At 41.7% G+C, this 18043-nt stretch overlaps 1 protein-coding gene across 1 annotated transcript in view; it reads left to right on the forward strand.

Annotated features, from left to right (window-relative positions):
* The window catches only part of CFAP221 (cilia and flagella associated protein 221), a 123180-nt gene that overhangs the window by 90388 nt on the left and 14749 nt on the right, over positions 1–18043 (forward strand). The window contains exons 17-21 of the mRNA XM_017891994.1: positions 1179–1259; positions 1876–1983; positions 2073–2207; positions 11053–11211; positions 12583–12674. Of these exons, the coding sequence (XP_017747483.1) occupies positions 1179–1259; positions 1876–1983; positions 2073–2207; positions 11053–11211; positions 12583–12674 (575 nt within the window). The remainder of the gene's footprint in view (positions 1–1178; positions 1260–1875; positions 1984–2072; positions 2208–11052; positions 11212–12582; positions 12675–18043) is intronic.

Below are 18043 nucleotides of genomic sequence, written 5' to 3' on the forward strand. Positions count from 1 at the left end.
GTATCTTTGTTCTCATTGGTTTCAAAGAACATCTTTATTTCTGCCTTCATTTCATTATGTAGCCAGTAGTCATTCAGGAGCAGGTTGTTCAGTTTCCATGTAGTTGAGTGGTTTTGATTGAGTTTTTTAATCCTGAGTTCTAGTTTGATTGCACTGTGGTCTGAGAGACAGTTTGTTATAATTTCTGTTCTTTTACATTTGCTGAGGAGTGCTTTACTTCCAACTATGTGGTCAGTTTTGGAATAAGTGCGATGTGGTGCTGAGAAGAATGTATATTCTGTTGATTTGGGGTGGAGAGTTCTGTAGATGTCTATTAAGTCCGCTTGGTGCATCCGCTTGCTCAGCATTCCTGTCTATAAAAAAAAAATCTACTGATTTATTTCATAAATACTGTATTTCATCAATTCTAAGATGCCTTTTTCTTACATTTAGCATCTAGAAATTGGGAAATGGTATCATTGTGGCATATTAATGTTTCATCATATTAGTTTAGTGATGGTGTATTAGATTAGGGGATGTATGCTGTTTTTTGAGTGCCCATCATATTCAGGCACCATCCAGATCCTCGGGGTGTCTGAGACAGACTAGCATGCAGGAAGTGTATTACGTAGTGCTTCAGGGGTTCACACCTGTGGAAGGCAGACAGAGGGGACAGGATTGGTTGGAGAGAGAAGTAGGACCGGGGTCCATCTCAACAAAGGCGTTAGGTGGGCCTGTGAGAACTCTGAGGCTGGCAAAGGGTGAGAGGACGCAGCATGTTTCCCACGGCTTCAACCCGCCATGGAGGTGAGCTGCCTGGGAGGAGCGCTTGACCCTGACGGAGGCAGTGCCCTTCAGATGAGGCAGCCCCTGAAGAGGGCTCCCCTGCCCCCAAGAGATGTTTCTGTCCCTACACTTCTGGCAGCTGGGGGCTGAGTCCTTAAACCTGAAGAAGTCTCTGAGTGACACATTGCAGCCTCCACAACCGCCGAAAATAAAAGAGACTCACATTCACGGGGAGACATGGAGGAGGGTGATCAGGGCTCCCTTCCTGCCCTATAGATCAAGTGGCAACTGTGGTTGCAGGAGGAGCTGCTCTGAGAGCAGAACTGGTCATTAATGTGATGGAAACAGAAGCATAGCCACTGTTGCTCAGTGGTGATTCTCTGTTCTTTTTTTTTTTTTCCTTTACATTTTAGGCTCCTGATGGCCTTGGACTGGTCCCAATTAAATCTTCAGAAGTTCAAATCAAGCAGAGTTATTCCTTCTTCAATCTGCAGGTCAGACCTGTCACATAGAATTAATTAATTGAGTTTCTTATTAAGTAAACAAGATATTCTTGAATTTGAATTGCAGTGTTTTATATAGTTTTGCTTTATGGTAGATTACACCGTGTGGCACACTCTGCTGCTATTGGATGACATATGGGAGGTACACCAGATTCTTTTCTCATAGTGTGGCTTATGCAAACCAGGATTTCTACTCTGTGGATATACCTATATCGTGCATATATTAAGCTATCTGAACTACATATATTAGAAACTTCAAGAAAAAATAAAAGATAAGTGAGAAAAAATTAGTCAGCCTTTCTTGAGACATATGACCACTTCTGTTTTTGAAAATGAAAATATTTTGGTGTACTTCTACACTTAAGCCATGTAGTATGGTTGAGTAATCATGAACACTCATGTGTGCTGAAACCCAGATCAGGGCTCAGGATTCTCACTAAAGTCCATCCAGACTGGTTCAAACTAACAATAGCCACAATCCGATGACTGCAACATGGTTCTTGTCTTACTTTTACCACCAGGAAGCTCGGAAATGCTGTTATTGAGAAGTAGATCTCACCAAATGGTAACAGGTTTTTAAGGATTTTGAGTCTTCTTTCACCTTCAGGTTCCTCAACTGTACAAAATTAAGAGATATCAGCCATTCTCTGTCCACAAGTCTTCAACAAGTTACAGACCTCAAAAGCTTGCCCGAGCCCTAAAGCAAGGAGCTGAGGTAACACACCCCCACCTTCCAGAATCTCTCTCATCTTTTCCCTCTTATCCTGGCATCAGAACTAACGTGCTGCCCTTGGTCCTTGTTAGGATGAAGTCACCACCATCGTAGCCCTTCCGAAACAAGACTCCACAACCCAGCTCTCTGGCAAGACATCAATCTTGAGCATGAAACCACCTGAGGCCTTAGCCATGTCTCTGGATTATGATCCTCTGTATATTTTTGTAAGTGGCAACTGGCAGAAGCCTTGTTTCCTGTGTTCCTTTATTTCAGCAATTACTCTATAGGAAAAAGAACATTCATTGGGAATATTTTTTCCCTTTGGAATTTCAAGTGTTAAACAATATCTGACCTTTAAAATTGTTTGCCAGCCTTTGTTTTTTGGAGAATATCAATGATTCCATCTTTTAGCAATTCCTGCCTTTTTAATGAAAATAATTTTATGATCTTTTCTAAATATCTATAATATGTAAATCTAGGCCAAAGAAGAAATTAAAAAAGAAATTAGAAAGTATTTTTAAGTGAATGAAAATGAAAACAAAAAATCTGTGGGAAATTTATAGCACTACACACCTACATTGGAAAAGAAGAAAAGCTTCAAGTTAATGTCCTAAGCTACCCCTTTAAGAAACTAGAAAAAGGAGGGCAGATGAAACCAAACTAAGCAGAAAAAAGAAATAATAAGTCAAATTGACAATTAATGAAATAGGCCGGGCACAGTGACTCACGCCTGTAATCCCAACACTTTAGGAGACCAAGCCAGCAGATCACTTGAGGTCAGGAGTTTGAGACCAGCCTGGCCAACATGGCAAAACCCTGTCTCTACTAAAAGTACAAAGAAATTAGCCAAACATGGTGGCCCCTGCCTATAATCCCAGCTACTCAGGAGGGTGAGGCAGGAGAATTGCTTGAACCCAGGAGGAGGAAGTTGCAGTGAGCTGAGATCACGCCACTGCACTCCAGCCTGGGCAACAGAGCAAGACTGCATCTCAAAAGAAAATCAAATGAAATAGAAAGCAGAAAAACAATAGAGAAAAACTGATTCTTTGAGAAGGTCAATAAAATTGATAAACCTGTAACCTAACTGATCAGGAAAAAAGGCAAAAGGCACAAATTACCAATGTCAGGAATGAGAAAGGTGACATCACTACATATTCTACAGATTTTAAAAAGATAAGAAGTTAATATTATGAAGAACTTGATGCCAGTAAATTTGATGACTTAAGTTAAATGTGCAAATTCATTAAAAGGTACAAACTGTAAAATCTTATTTAAGAGGAGATAAATAGCCAAAATAGCTTTTCTTTTTCTTCTTTTTTTTTGAGATGAGTCTCGCTCTGTTCCCCAGGCTGGAGTGCAGTGATGTAATCTCGGCAAGCACCGCCTCCCAGGTTCACACCATTCTCCTGCCTCAGCCTCCCGAGCAGCTGGGACTACAGGTGCCCACCACCATGCCCAGCTAATTTTCTGTATTTTTAGTAGAGATGGGGTTTCACCAGGTTGGCCAGCATGGTCTTGATCTCCTGACCTCATGATCCGCCCGCCTCGGCCTCCCAAAGTGCTGGGATTACAGGCGTGAGCCACCGCGCTCGGCAAAGTAGCTTTATATCTGTTAAAGAAATTGAATTTTTGGTTGAAAACTTTCCCACAAAGAAACCTCCAGGCCCAGATGCCTTCACTATGGAATTCTGCCAAGTATTTAAGGAAGGAATAATACAAAATCTACACAAACTCTTCCAGAAAATGGAAGAGAAGAGACTAATTCCCAAATCATTCTAGAGGCTAGTATTACTCTGATACCAAAGCCAGACAGAGATATTACAGGAAACAAAAGAAAAGATTAATATCCTTCATGAACATAGATGAAAATATTTTTAACAAAATTTTAATAAATCAAGTTAATTGCTTTATAAAATGGATAATGTATCATAACCAAATAGGGGCTTGAATCAGGAATACAAGATTAATTTAACATTAAAAACTCACTGTAGTTTACATGTAACACTCTAAAAAGGAAAAACATCTCAATAGTAGCAGAAAACTTATATAACATCCATTCCTGATGAACACTATCAGCAAGTGCGGGATAGAAGGGAACTTTCTCAACCAAATAATGGTCATCTATTTAAAACCTAGAGCCAACATCAAACTGAGTGGTAAATGACTGAATGCCTTCCTCCTAAGATCAAGAATAAGGCAAGGATGTCTGCTCTCACTAATTCTATTCAGGATTATAAGTATAGCCAATGTAACAAGACAAGAAAAATAAATAAAAGGCAGCCAGATTTGAAAAGAAGATATAAAACCATCTATATTTACAAAAAAAAAAAAAGATTGTCTATCAAGAAAATACTTAAACTAATAAGGGAATTTAACAAGATTGCAGGATTTGGAATCACCATATAAAAATCAATCATATTTCTGTATACTAGCAACAAACGTTATGAAGCTTAAGTTTCAAAAGCCATATCATTTAACAATAGCATCAAAACATGTGAAATAATTAGAGATAAATATGACAAACATGTATAAGATCAGTACACTGAAAATTATAAAACATTACTGAGAGAATTCAAAGAAAACCTAAATAAATGGAGAAATAAACAGATTAATGAACAGAATAGAGGATCCAGAAATATATTCATTCATACATTATTGTCAATTGATTTTTGACAAAAGTCAGAGATAATTCATCAGAGAAAAGATAACCTTTCAACAAATTGTGCTAGAACATTTGGATATCTATTTACCAAAATAAAACAAAATTTCAATTAGTATCTCACACCATCTACATAAATTAATACAACATGGATCATAGACCTAAATAGAAAACCTGAAACTGTAAAACTACTAGAAAACACATAGAAAATCTTTGTGATCTTCCAATTAGACAAAGATTTCTTAGATAAAACACCAAAAAACCACAATCCATAAATGAAAAAAAATGGATTAATTGGACTTTGTCCAAATTAAGACTTTCTGTTAATTTAAGAAAATAAAAATTTAAATCACGTACTTGGAGAAAATATTTGGAAATCATATATCTGATAAGAACTTGTATCCAGAATATATAAAGAACTGTCAAAATTCACAAAGGAAACAGTCAACAGAATGAAAAAGTGACCTACAGAATAAATATATAGTCAGCAAACTATATATTTGATAAGGAGTTAATACCCAAAATATGTAAGAAACTTCTACAACTCAATAGTAAAAAAAAAAAAAAAAACTGGCCAGGCGCAGTGGCTCAACGCCTGTAATCCCAGCACTCTGGGAGGCCGAGGCGGGTGGATCACAAGGTTATGAGATTGAGACCATCCTGGCTAACACGGTGAAACCCCGTCTCTACTAAAAATACAAAAATTAACCGGGCATGGTGGCGGGCGCCTATAGTCCCAGCTACTCGGGAGGCTGAGGCAGGAGAATGGCGTGAATCCTGGAGGTGGAGCTTGCAGTGAGCCGAGATCATGCCACTGCACTCCAGCCTGGGTGACAGAGTGAGACTCCGTCTCAAAAAAAAAAAAAAAAAAAAAAAAAAAAACGAAAACTAATAACTCAATTTAAATAGTGGGTTAAAACTTGAATAGACATTTCTCCAAAGAAGACTTATAAATGGCCAACAGCTATATGAAAAAACTGCTCACCACTAATCATCAGAAAAAAATCAAAACCATAATAAGATATTACCTAACATCTGTTAAGAAGGCTATTACCAAAAAAATAAAACACAGTAAGTGTTAAGGAAGATGTAGAGAAATTGGAATCCTTACACACTGCTGGTAGAAATCCAAAATGGTACATCCACTGTAGAAAATAGTATGGAGGTTCCTCAAAAAATTAAATATAGAAATGCCATATGATCCAGCAATCAGCTGGGTATGGTGGCACATGCCTATAGTCCTAGCTACTTGGGAGGCTGAGGCAGGAGGACCCCTTGAGCCCAGGAGTTCAAGCCTGCAGTGAACTGTGATTTCACCACTGCACTCCTGCCTGGGCAACAGAGTGAGACTCTGTCTCAAATAATAATAATAATAACAGCAATAATAATAATGTGAGCCAACAATCCTACTTCTGGATATGTTTCCAGAAGTATTAAAATCAGGGCTAGGCATGGTGGTTCATGCCTGTACTCTCAACACTTGGAAGGATAAGGCAGGAGGATTACTTGAGCCCAGGAGTTTGAGACCAGCCTAGGCAACATAACAAGACCCTATTTCTACAAAAAAATTAGCCAGGTGTGATGGCAGAAGCCTGTAGTCCCAGCTATTTGGGAGGCTGAGGTGAGAGGATCATTTGAGCCCAGGAGGTCAAGGTTGCAGTGAACCATGATGGTGCCACTGCACTCCAGCCTGGGTGACAGAACAAGACCCTGTTTCAAAAAAGAAAGAGAGAGAAAAAAATCAGGATATCAAAGAGATACTAACACTCCTGTGTTCATTGCAGCACTATTCACAATAGCTAAGATGTGAAAACAATCTAAAAATCTATCAACAGATGAATGGAATAAAAAAAGTGGCATATTCAGACAGTGGAATACTATTCAGCCTTTGAAAAAGAAGGAAATTCTGTAATACGCAACAGCATTGATAAATCTTGAGGACATTATGCTAAGCTAAATAAGCCAGTCACAGAAAGACAAATATGAGATTTTGATAATAGCCAGATTGACAGAATCAAAGAGTGAATGGTGGTTATCAGAGGCTGAGAGAGGGGAAAATGGGGAGTTACCAGGCAACAGCATAAAGTTGCAGTCAAGAAAGATAAATCCGCTCTCACAATCTGCAGTACAACATCGCACTTAGAGCCAATAATGCACATTTAAAAATTTGTTAAAAGGGTAGTTCTCATGCTAAGTGTTGTTACCACAATATAATAAATACTTTTTTAAAAAATTATCAGAACTCAATAATAAGAAAGCAAACAATCCAACTTTTAAATGGGCAAAAGATTTGAACAGATTCTTCACCAAAGAAGATATACAGGTGGCAAATACGCACATAAAAAGATGCACAGCATAATGCATCATTAACAACGCAAATTTAAAATGGCAATGAGCTCTCTCTGTTAGAACACCTACAATTTGAAAAACTGCTGGTGGGAATGTAAAATGGTACAGTACTTTGGAAAACTGTTTGGCAGTTTCTTACAAAGTTAGTAGTTAACATACACCCACCATATGTCCAACCATTCCATTCCTAGCTATTCATCCAAGATAAATGGAAGCATTAAACTTGTGCAAGAATATTCATAGCAGATTTATGTGCTCCCCAAACTGGAAAATAAGTGTCCATTAGCAGGTTAACAGATAAACAAATTGTGGCATAACCATACAGTTGAATACTCTTCAGTAATAGAAATGAATGAGCTCTTCATGTATATAAAAATGTGGATGATTCTCAAAGTAATTATCTTGGGTAAAAGGAATCAGACAAAAAAGATTACATGCTGTTTTGTTCAATTTAGATAAAAGTCTAGAATATCTAAAGTAATCTACAGAGACAGAAAGATTGGTGGCTGCCTGTGGATGGGTTGGGTGCATAGGTGTGGAGGGGCAGGAAGTGAGGATGGGGGAATGATGAAGGGCATGAAATAACTCTTGGGGGTGATGGAAATGTTCATTATGTTTATGACAGCAGTGGTTTTGCAGGTGTAACAAGTGTTAAAACATATCAAACTATGTAATTTAAATATGTGTCATTTATTGTACATCAACCATATATCAGTACAGCAGTAAAAGTAAGAATTAGGAGACCCTAAGGAAAGAAAAGAAACACTGTAGTGGTTACAACTGGTGAAGCATTATAGTGAAGTCTTGGGCTGATCTCTGGGCATTCAGCCTGGAGGAGGGAGGGTAAAGGGCTCTGAGAAAGAGGTGTCTAGGAAAGGGTAGGCTCCAAGCACTAACAGTGCAATTGAGAGTCTAGAACACTCAAGGATTGTATAAAGGCACATCAAGAAAAGAAGAAGCAATTATAATCTACAAGGGGGGAAATCAACTGAATATCAATATGTGCTCAAAATAGGAAACCAAACTAAAATTTGACATGATATTTAAGAGCTGATGGAAAATCTAAAAATATAATACATTTGGCCGTGATATCAGAACTCTTCTTTAATGGTGGCCCACAGGTCATGATATTGAACCTTTAGCCAAAATATAAATAAGTAAATAAGCCAAACCCGCAATCCAAGCCTCGACTTGGCCTGGCAGAGAAACATATTTACATAGTTGAGAGAAAGTAAATGCTACTTATTAGTTTTCAACTTTTAGAGACAGCCTATGAGCAAAGCATGAGGGTCTGGCTGTAGTTCTGGAAGGCAAATGTTAAGGATCTCAACAATATCAAAGGAAAATTGCGAAAGCAAGAAAATAAGGTACAGGAAAGCAGAAGAATGATGTTTTCATTTCACCTGAAGGGGAGTTGAAATACTCAACTAAAGATGATGAACAAGAAATAGGGGTATGTGTGTATCATTTCAAGTCACAATGGTGACCAACAGTAGAATAAGGTAACCTTCAAAACAAGAAAGGAGAAGTTTGGAAGGGGCATTTGTGTACATAAGCAAAGTCCTTGTCTTGCATAGTAATGAGTCAGTAGATACTGCCTGAGGTCGACAGTCAAGAAATGGAAGAATAAGCATGATGTTTAGAGTTAGGGTGGTGACCACCAGAGTCCCAAAAGCCAGAAACACGGGAAAGAAGCAGCCTCTGGGATGTGGGCCTGGTAACAGGAAGGGCCAGTGGAAGACCACTGCTTTTCCTCACAAATCCTTGCAGCCGAGGTGAGTTGCTACCATATGCATGCGTTAGTTTAGGAAAATTAAAAGCATCATGGGGTGACCACTCAGACCAGTTACGCTGGTAGCAATGGGGATCTGAAGGATGACAACTACAGGAGACGGTGCCATTGCCATTTCCAAAAAGACTGCATTCCTGACGCTTGGCCCAAGGCAGAGAGAGCCAGCCACATGGCAGCTTCACATGTCCTCAGTCAACCAGGGTAGAAGACACTCCTGAAGGCCACACAGGTCATTTCCCCTCCCCTGGTGTTGTATACCTTTACCCTCACACTATCCCCATAGGGTGGGCCCAGCCCCACTCCCCATCACACTGCCTCCCTAAATCCCACCTCAACCACAACCACAAGTGCTGACCAAGGTGTACACTTTTTTCCACATTACTGTGGGCATCTCAGACCCCCCCAGTGGTCATCGTTGCCTCTCTGCCATCCCCACTCCTTTATATGCAGGAGTTCAGTCCAGAACCCTTCCTACCTTTGCCCCAGGCCCTCATTCTGGCCCTCAAGTGGCTCGGCAGCCTCTGCACTTTTCCAGCCTTCTTGACTCACCACCGCTGGGCCCTCCCCCACCTTGCATCTGGGTGCTGGAATGCGTTCAGGTCTAGCTGCATGTCATTTAAGTTTGAGGGGACATTTGTTTCTTGGCAGTGAGATTGAGTTTCCATAGGCTAAGTGGTTTTGTGGGGGTTTTTTAACTTGTTTAAAAAAGTCAGACAAACAACAGAATCTCAGTGTAGTGGTTCTTAAACATCAAACATCTGAAATTAAACAGCTGGCAGGGGCGCTATGTTGCTGTTTGGGACAAGAATAGGGTTCTTGTTGTACGAGCCTCTGAGAGAACAGTAAAAGGCTCTATATTTTAGTATTTTGATATAATTGCTCTGTGCCTCCATTAGTTCTGCTGGAAAATTAATAAAAAACAGGATCTCCCTTAAAACCAGATACTACTTCCAAATGGAGCCTTCCTGAATTAAACACATTACCAAAACAATGTTAAATGTTGACATTTCCTGATACATCAAATGTCATCCTCTTTTTTGTCATCTCTTTAAAGTAGCTTTTAAAAGCCTATTTTTGTTTTCAAAACCAGAGCTTATTTGCTTTTGTAAACCAGTTTGCTCATTTAATAACTCCCTAATTCATCAGCATTAGAAACAAATATTCAAAGCTGTTTTAAGCTATGATTTCAGTTGTACTTGTTTTCATGTGAGTTTAGTAAACCCATATGGTATGTAATGAACCTCTTAAGCCACACAAGTGATATTTATGAATGACTATGATTTTTTAAACGCTACGGGCTTGAAGACACCTCTGCTCTCCTGCTTCTTTTCCAGAGAAGCTGATGTGGAGTCACAGAGTGCTAGTGCTAGTGGGAGCCACAGACAGCATTAGCTGATGCCTGTCCTGTCCCTGGCTCAATGCTCATCATCACTGGCCATCAGAGAAATGCAAATCAAAACCACAATGAGATACCATTTCACACCAGTTAGAATGGCAATCATTAAAAGTCAGGAAACAGCAGGTGCTGGAGAGGATGTGGAGAAATAGGAATGCTTTTACACTGTTGGTGGGATTGTAAACTAGTTCAACCATTATGGAAAACAGTATGGTGATTCCTCAAGGATCTAGAACTAGAAGTACCATATGACCCAGCCATCCCATTACTGGGGATATACCCAAAGGATTATAAATCATGCTGTTATAAAGACATATGCACACGTATGTTCATTGAGATTGAGGCCCACTGTTCACAATCGCAAAGACTTGCGAAATCAACCCAAATGTCCAACTCAGTGGACAGACTGGGATTAAGAAAATGTCGGGCACATATTACAACCATGAATACTATGCAAGCCATAAAAAAGGATGAGTTTGCGTCCTTTGTAAAGGGACATGGATGGCAGCTGGAAACCATCATTCTCAGGCAAACTTATCGCAGACAGAAACAAACCACCGCAAATGGTTCTCACTCATAGAAACTGAACAATGAGATCACTTGGACTCGGGAAGGGGAACATCACACACCAGGGCCTATTATGGGGAGCGGGGAGGGGAGGGATGGCATTGGGAGTTATACCTGATGTAAAGGACGAGTTGATGGGTGCAGCACACCAACATGGCACAAGTATACATATGTAACAAACCTGCACGTTATGTACATGTATCCTAGAACTTAAAAGTATAATGATAATAAAAAAAAAATAAAAGAAAAAGAAAAAGAAAAGAAACTGATAAACAAAAAAGAATATTTTTTCCCTGTCTTCGGCAGAATCCCAACCCAGGATTATTTGCTGTAATGCATCCTCTGACCTACGCAGAAACGTCGATAGATTACCATCTATGCTCTCACCCCAAGTACAAATTCACCAAAGAGTCCCACCACGGGTCCAGCATTCCTGTCACCCAAAAACAGTTTCTCCATCACACGGTAATGTCGTCACCAGGCTTACTGGCAGAGTGGCCCTGGGCTGCAGGGAGGGGCAGGGGACGAGGACAGGGTCACAGCTGGAATTGAGACAAAGAAGGTTTGCCGCCACAGCTGCAGAACAAGAATGGTAACACCGCCCCCATACCGCCAACCCCAAAGGGGTACAGGTGGAGACCCTGCACCGCCTTGTCCTGACCACACCTGCCTCTTGGGCTGCCTGCTGCCCTTTGTCAACATTCCTTTGGAAGGCTGTACCTAACGTTCATGTGTTCGTATTTCAATCGTGTAAAAATGGCCATATGGTATGCGCAAACCCTTGGTCTGACCTCCTCTCTCTTTGACCCCAAGTGCAGAAACCGGAATGGACAAGGTGGTGGTGTGACACATGCAAAGAAGTGGCCCCAAGGAATTACTTCCCCCGCAGGGAACCACCCTGACCTGAATATCCCCCGACACCCCTTAAGGATTATCCTCAGGCCCTTCAAACTCAATCAACCCTTAACTCAGATTAGGATCTCTCTCCCCACTTCTACCAGCCAAGCCACACCCTCAACTGCCTCCTCTTCCTGTGTCACCTACTTGCCTTTCTGTTTTATGGACTTTGTGCAGTTACCTATGAGATTCTTTCCCTCCTCCCACATTCCCCTCATCTCACCACCCTGGGGGGCCACCAGTGTGCCACTGACACAGCAAACAGATTTGCAGACCTCCCTCTAGTCTAGCCTGTGGCCCACTGCTGCTGCAGTCCACCTTCTCTTTGGAGAACTCTTCCTTAGGCAGATTGTTGATCTGTCATTTCCTGCTCAAAAGCCTTCCGTGGGCCCCACTGCCTGCAGGAGCAGCTCCAAGCTCATCAGCTTGGCCCACAGTGCCCCTGTGACCTGCCTGGCTCTCCAGCCACATTCCCTTCTGTCTCTGTCATGCACCCTGCACTCAGCCCAGCCGGGAGTCTCCTTGCAGCACTTTCCTCCCACGTGGCGCGCATGTGCAGCTCTCCTGCCTGGAGTGCCCCTGGATGAACTGCCATCCTCTCCGAGTGTTGCATTAGCATCACATTCACAACAAACAAAACAGATTCTAAGGCCGCAGCTGCCCTCCATCCCGAGGACAAGCTGCTTGTACAAGCGCCTAATAAAGCAAGGGAAGCAAACCTCCCCTTTGTCTCTAATTCCGTGTTGCATTGTTTAATGTGCTTTGCTGAAGCAATTGTCTTTTTGCTTCAGAAAAATCCAAACTGAATGAAATTACAGATTTTGGTGCTTAGCCTTTTAAGACTGAAAAAGAGTTGAATAAAACAAAAGTCCTTCCGAAACTTTACTTCACCAAACAGTTGCTTCCCATGTAGCAGCCGTGTGCTGACTTTCCTTATAGGACATTATTCCTGGAATAATGCACTGGAAAAGCTTCCAGTCCCTGGTTCTCTCCTGCCTGCCGGACCCCTCCAAGATGGAGACCACAAAGAGGTGAGCACTTCTCATCTGTGTGTTCACAAGTATGTGTGCCCCATGGATTATAGAGGCAACGATCCCCAAGAGTTAAATGCCAGTAATATGCCAAACCATATTTTTAAAGCATGAGAGAAGTTTCCTAGTCAGAGAAATTTGATGATGTGTAATTGATTTTCATATTTTGAATTTATCTTAATCGAGATACACTTTTTTGAAAAGTAGCACCCTAGGTGACAAATTGGCGATGCTTGAGTACAAGTAGACAACAATTCCATATAATTCAACTGACATATTCATGGTCAATCTTTTTAAAATTCATAAATTGCTGCCCGGACAACAGAGAGAGACTCCATCTCAAAACAAAAAAAAAGAGGAAAAATCGTAAATTGCCAAGATTAGCCTTCCTCACTCCCTGTATCCAGTTCCAAAGGATCCACGGCCCTCTTGTGCCACAGGCTGGCATTCACTGTGAGACCATGGCAATCTCCACGCAGAAAACAGCCCTACTCCAAATACACAATGTGTAGATCAGAATATTGTTGAATGATGAAAGAAGAAACTTAGAGTGACTACATTTTTGCTAATTTGCTTATTTAATAGCTCTTCAAAACCATAAGATATCAAACAAGTAGCCTGATGCCTTTTCGTTAGACTCTCTCTGGCCAATCGCTCACTCCTGAGCCTTTGGATTTGCTTCTTTAGTCCATTGTCCTTATAAATGCGGCTAAATGAGTAACTGGTGAACAGGCGTGACTAATGTCCCAAAATGATTATCGTCAGCTGTCAAACAAAGTCCCAATCCTCTGATCCAGAATGAGGTCCATCCCAAGGTGGCAGAGCCCTGGCATGGCCCCAAGAGTGGCCAAGAAACCTGAGCTCTGCCACCAGCCAAGATCAGTAGGTGATCTTTACACACACCCCAGCTCCCACTCAGGTAACCTGGATCCTCTGACTCAGAAACTCACCAGGGAGGCTACATGACCCCCAGGAGCCATGTGACCTCAGCCACACCCCTTGGCCAACGCTCTGGGCCCAGTCCTCTTGTCAGTAAGACAAGGGGATTGGACTTGTTGCAAAGGCCCTTCTCAGCGCTGACATTTTAATTTCAGTAAGAGTACCAGAGCTCACCCAATGTGCGGCCGTCCATGTACACTACACATCCACCCACGCCTCCCCAGGTATTTGAGGAGATAGTCGGAATCTGGGTTGTGACCCCAGAACACCGAATTTGACTTCCTTCTTCATTGTCTTCATTGAAGGGCTTCATTGGTAAGCTCTTCCTGAACTAAGCCAAATGCAGCCGTACGTCATGTACGTCATGTACGTCAAGGCTTTCCCATGTGCTGTCCCCTTGGGGTTACTTCCTTAGGGCTTCTCTATTCCTCTCCTTTGCCTGAAGATTAGCAGGCAGTAAACAAAAAGCACCCAGCATAGGATTTGAGACATGGCAGGAACTCAAAACTATGTTTCTTTCCAATTATTATACTTCATCCATTTCTCATCCACCCTATTGCCATCTCAAAATCAGCATCCTTGTTCTACGTTTTTAGCATATTTCTAGAATGTCAAATCTCCAGAGCTGGTGGGAACAATGGCATCAAAGAGAGAAGGAAAGCTTTGGCATGGGAGGGACCTGCCTCCATTGTTCGCTGGATGTATCACCAGCTCTGTCCTTGGGCGAGCTATGTATTAATGAAGCCCTTCGAGCAATAATCTCCTCCTCTCTGAGACAGAGGCAGTGATGGCATCCTCACGTTTGTGTGTGTGAGGATAAAAGTGCAATGATCTTGTGAAGCATCTAGCATCATGCCTGGTACATTCTTAGTAACTCATCTCTCACTTCTACCCTCCTTCACCGCCCACTAAGTGTCGCAGTCACTCCATCACCACCAGATGGCGATGGTCTGTCACCACATTGACAGACTGCCTCATTTTGCTGCGGGGCGAGGATGCGTCAGAACTGACCTCTGCAGTCAGTAAACAGGGTTTGGGGTGCTGTCAGGAGACTGAATAACAAAAATGAAAAATGGTGAGAAGCAGCAACCTGCTGACCATGTCCACCCATTGTCAGCATGTGCGGTTCTTAAAATCAAGAAAAGCATCCTATTTTCTTTCCAAAGCAATGTCCTAGGAAAAAAATCTCCCAAGGCTGTTCTTTCAACAAGCAGTGAGAATGCAGTGACCTTGGGCTTGAATAACCATGAATTAAACATGAACTCTCCATGAATTAAAGGAAACTCTCGAACCATGAGTTGTTACTTTCAGCTTATGTGCCTGAGTGCTCTGTTGGGCCAGTTTGTTTCAAAATAAACTGCAGTTGCATAACAGCTCATAAAATCAAGAGAGGATTCTGTATCTCCTTAGCGTGGATTTCCACAGGATGTAAGACTCTAGGTCATGTTTTATTTCTGAAAACAGATACAAAATAAGAAGTGTAATTCCTTTTTTAAGTTCTGTCTTAGTTTGTTTGGGCAGCTATAATAAAATACCATAGATGTAATTTATGAACAACTGAAATTTATTTCTGGAGACTGGGAAGTCCAAGATCAAGGCGCCAGTAGACTTGGTGTCTGGTGAGGGCCAGCTTCCTGGTTCAGACATGGTTGTCTTCTCACTGTGTCCAAACATGGCAGAAGGGGGAAGGGAGCTCTCAGTGGGTTTTTTTTTTTTTTTTTTTTTTTAAAGATGAGATATCACTATCTTCCACGCTGGAGCACAGTGGCATGATCATAGCTCACTCCTGCTTCAAACTCCTGGGCTCAAGTGATTCTCCTCCCTCATCCTCCCAAGTAGCTGGGATTATAGGTGTGCATCACCACGCTCAGTCAATTTCATTTATTTATTGTAGAGATAGAGTTTTGCTACATCACCCAGGCTGGTGTTGAACTCCTGACCTCAAGCAATCCTCCCACCTCAGCCTCCCAAAGTGCTGGGATTACAGAAGTGGAGCCACTACACCCAGCGTCTCAGGCCTCTTTTATAGGCACTAATCCTATTCATGAGGGCTCCATTCTTATGACCTAACCCACCTCCCAAAGGCTCCATCTCCAAATACCATCACATTGGGGGTTAAGTTCTTATTATTTTTAAGGTAAATAGGGATAGGGTCTTGCTATGTTGCCCGGGCTGTTACTCCTGGCCTCAAGTGATCCTCCCATCTCGGCCTCCCAAAGTGTTGGGATTACAGGTGTGAGCCACTGCACCTGGCCTGGGAGTTACCTTCAACATGAATTTGGGGACAACACAAAATTCAGTCCATTGCAACTTCCTACTAACCCATTAATGATATTCCAAATTTGCAACCATTTTGCTTGAATAAATTAACTCCTATGACTTATGAGGTTTGCCTTGTATCTTTTGCCCTGACAACTGTTTGTTGTTAAACCATGCAATATAGTTATTTAGTGTTTATTTATTCCAAGTCACTGTTGTATTTGTAATAATTGAAGCAGCTCATTTATTTCTTTACTCTTCAGTAAATTCAGAGATAACTTGTTAAGTCTCTTTGGACTTCCATAAAATCTGAGAGTCAGTGACAACTGAAGAAATTATCTAATCCAATAGTTCCCAGACTTTCTGATTTCATAGATGAGCAAAATGTCCAGAAGAACTTTGGGAACTGTCTTGGCGTTGTCAGAGTTTTACTTTGTCAAATAAGGACATTAATTTTTTTTTTTTTTAATGGAGTCTCACTCTGTCGCCCAGCCTGGAGTGCAGTGGCATGATCTCAGCTCACTGCAACCTCTGCCTCCTGGGTTCAAGCGATTCTCTGCTTCAGCCTCCTGAGTAGCTAGGACTACAGGCGTGGGCCACCATACCCGGCTAAGTTTTTGTGTTTTTAGTAGAGACAGGGTTTCACCATGTTGGCCAGGTTTGTCTCGAACTCCTGACCTCAAGCAATCCACCCACCTCGGCCTCCCAAAGTGCTGGGATTACAGGCATGAGCCACCATGCCTGGCCAGGACATTAAAATTAAACAAAGCAACAGCCAGACACATTGGCTTATGCCTATAATCCCGGCACTTTGGGAGGCCAAGGCAGGAGGATCGCTTGAGGTCAGGAGTTCAAGACCAGCCTGGGCAACATGGTGAAACCTCATCTCTACTAAAAATACAGAAATGAGCTAGGTGTGGTGGCGGGCGCCTGTAATCCCAGCTACTCAGGAGGCTGACGCAGGAGAGTCGCTTCAACCCAGGAGGCAGAGGTTGCAGTTAATCAATATTATGCCACTGCACTCCAGCCTAGGCAACAGAGTGAGACTCTATCTTAAAAGAAAATAAACAAAAATTTTAAAAAATTAAAGCAAAACAAATTTTGAAAAGGCCCAAGCACCATCTACTGTCATCACCATTTCAATTTTAAATGAATATATTTAACACACACAAAAAAGTGAGAGGAACATGGTCTCAGAATCTACAAATTGGGTAAGTTTTGCTTCATGAAAAGCCCTTGGTTGTTGCCATTCCATTGTCCTAGACCAACCTGGTCCCTGGCTAGTGGCCCAGACCCTGAACTTCTCAGTCCCTCTTCTTAGTGGGAATTCTCTCTGACTCTACATGTTCTAAAGTAAAGTTTTGGTAGAATTTTCTAATAGAACCTGGACTCTTTATCACGAAGTCAGTTACCAAGAGGGCTAACCTCTGTGTCTCCGGGCCCAGATTCCTTTTGGTGGGAAATGGAATTAAAGACCAAAATCTAGGTGCTGTGTATACACATTGCTTCTGGGGTGCGGTGGGGTTTGCTTCTTGTCCTGTTCAGCAGACAAAGTCAGGGATACACACAAACACACACACACACACACAATGTACACACAAAGATACATGCAACATACATATATATGTAATGTGTGTGCATATAAACACACATATATTCATACATATCCATATTTTAGAAATCATGAATTCACGCCAATGCCTACAGTTCCAGTCCATATCCATAGAGTTATTGCTTGCTTTGCACCATTCCATATTTGTATCTCCCTCCTTCCACTGTGAGAACCCTGACTTCTAATACATTTACTAATTTTATAATACATCAAAAATCATTTCAGAATTGCTTGATCCCTAACCACCTTAATAAACATGCAAAATAAGTTCAGATTTGTTTCCAGGTCCCCCCGACCCCCTCCCACCCAAGTCTATGGGTATGTAATCAAATAGCTTGTAGTAAGTTACTTGGGTGATTTCTTTTTCTTTTCTGTTTCTTTTCTCATTCCTTTAGCTCTCTCTCTCTCTGTCTCTCTCTCTCTCTCTGTCTCTCTCTCTCTCTGTCTCTCTCTCTCTGTCTCTCTCTCTCTCTCTCTCTGTCTCTCTCTCTCTCTCTCTCTGTCTCTCTCTCTCTGTCTCTCTCTCTGTCTCTCTCTGTCTCTCTCTGTCTCTCTCTCT

This window comes from Rhinopithecus bieti, unplaced genomic scaffold (assembly GCF_001698545.2).
Source record: "Rhinopithecus bieti isolate Rb0 unplaced genomic scaffold, ASM169854v2 scaffold_19969, whole genome shotgun sequence".
Lineage (NCBI taxonomy): Eukaryota > Metazoa > Chordata > Mammalia > Primates > Cercopithecidae > Rhinopithecus > Rhinopithecus bieti.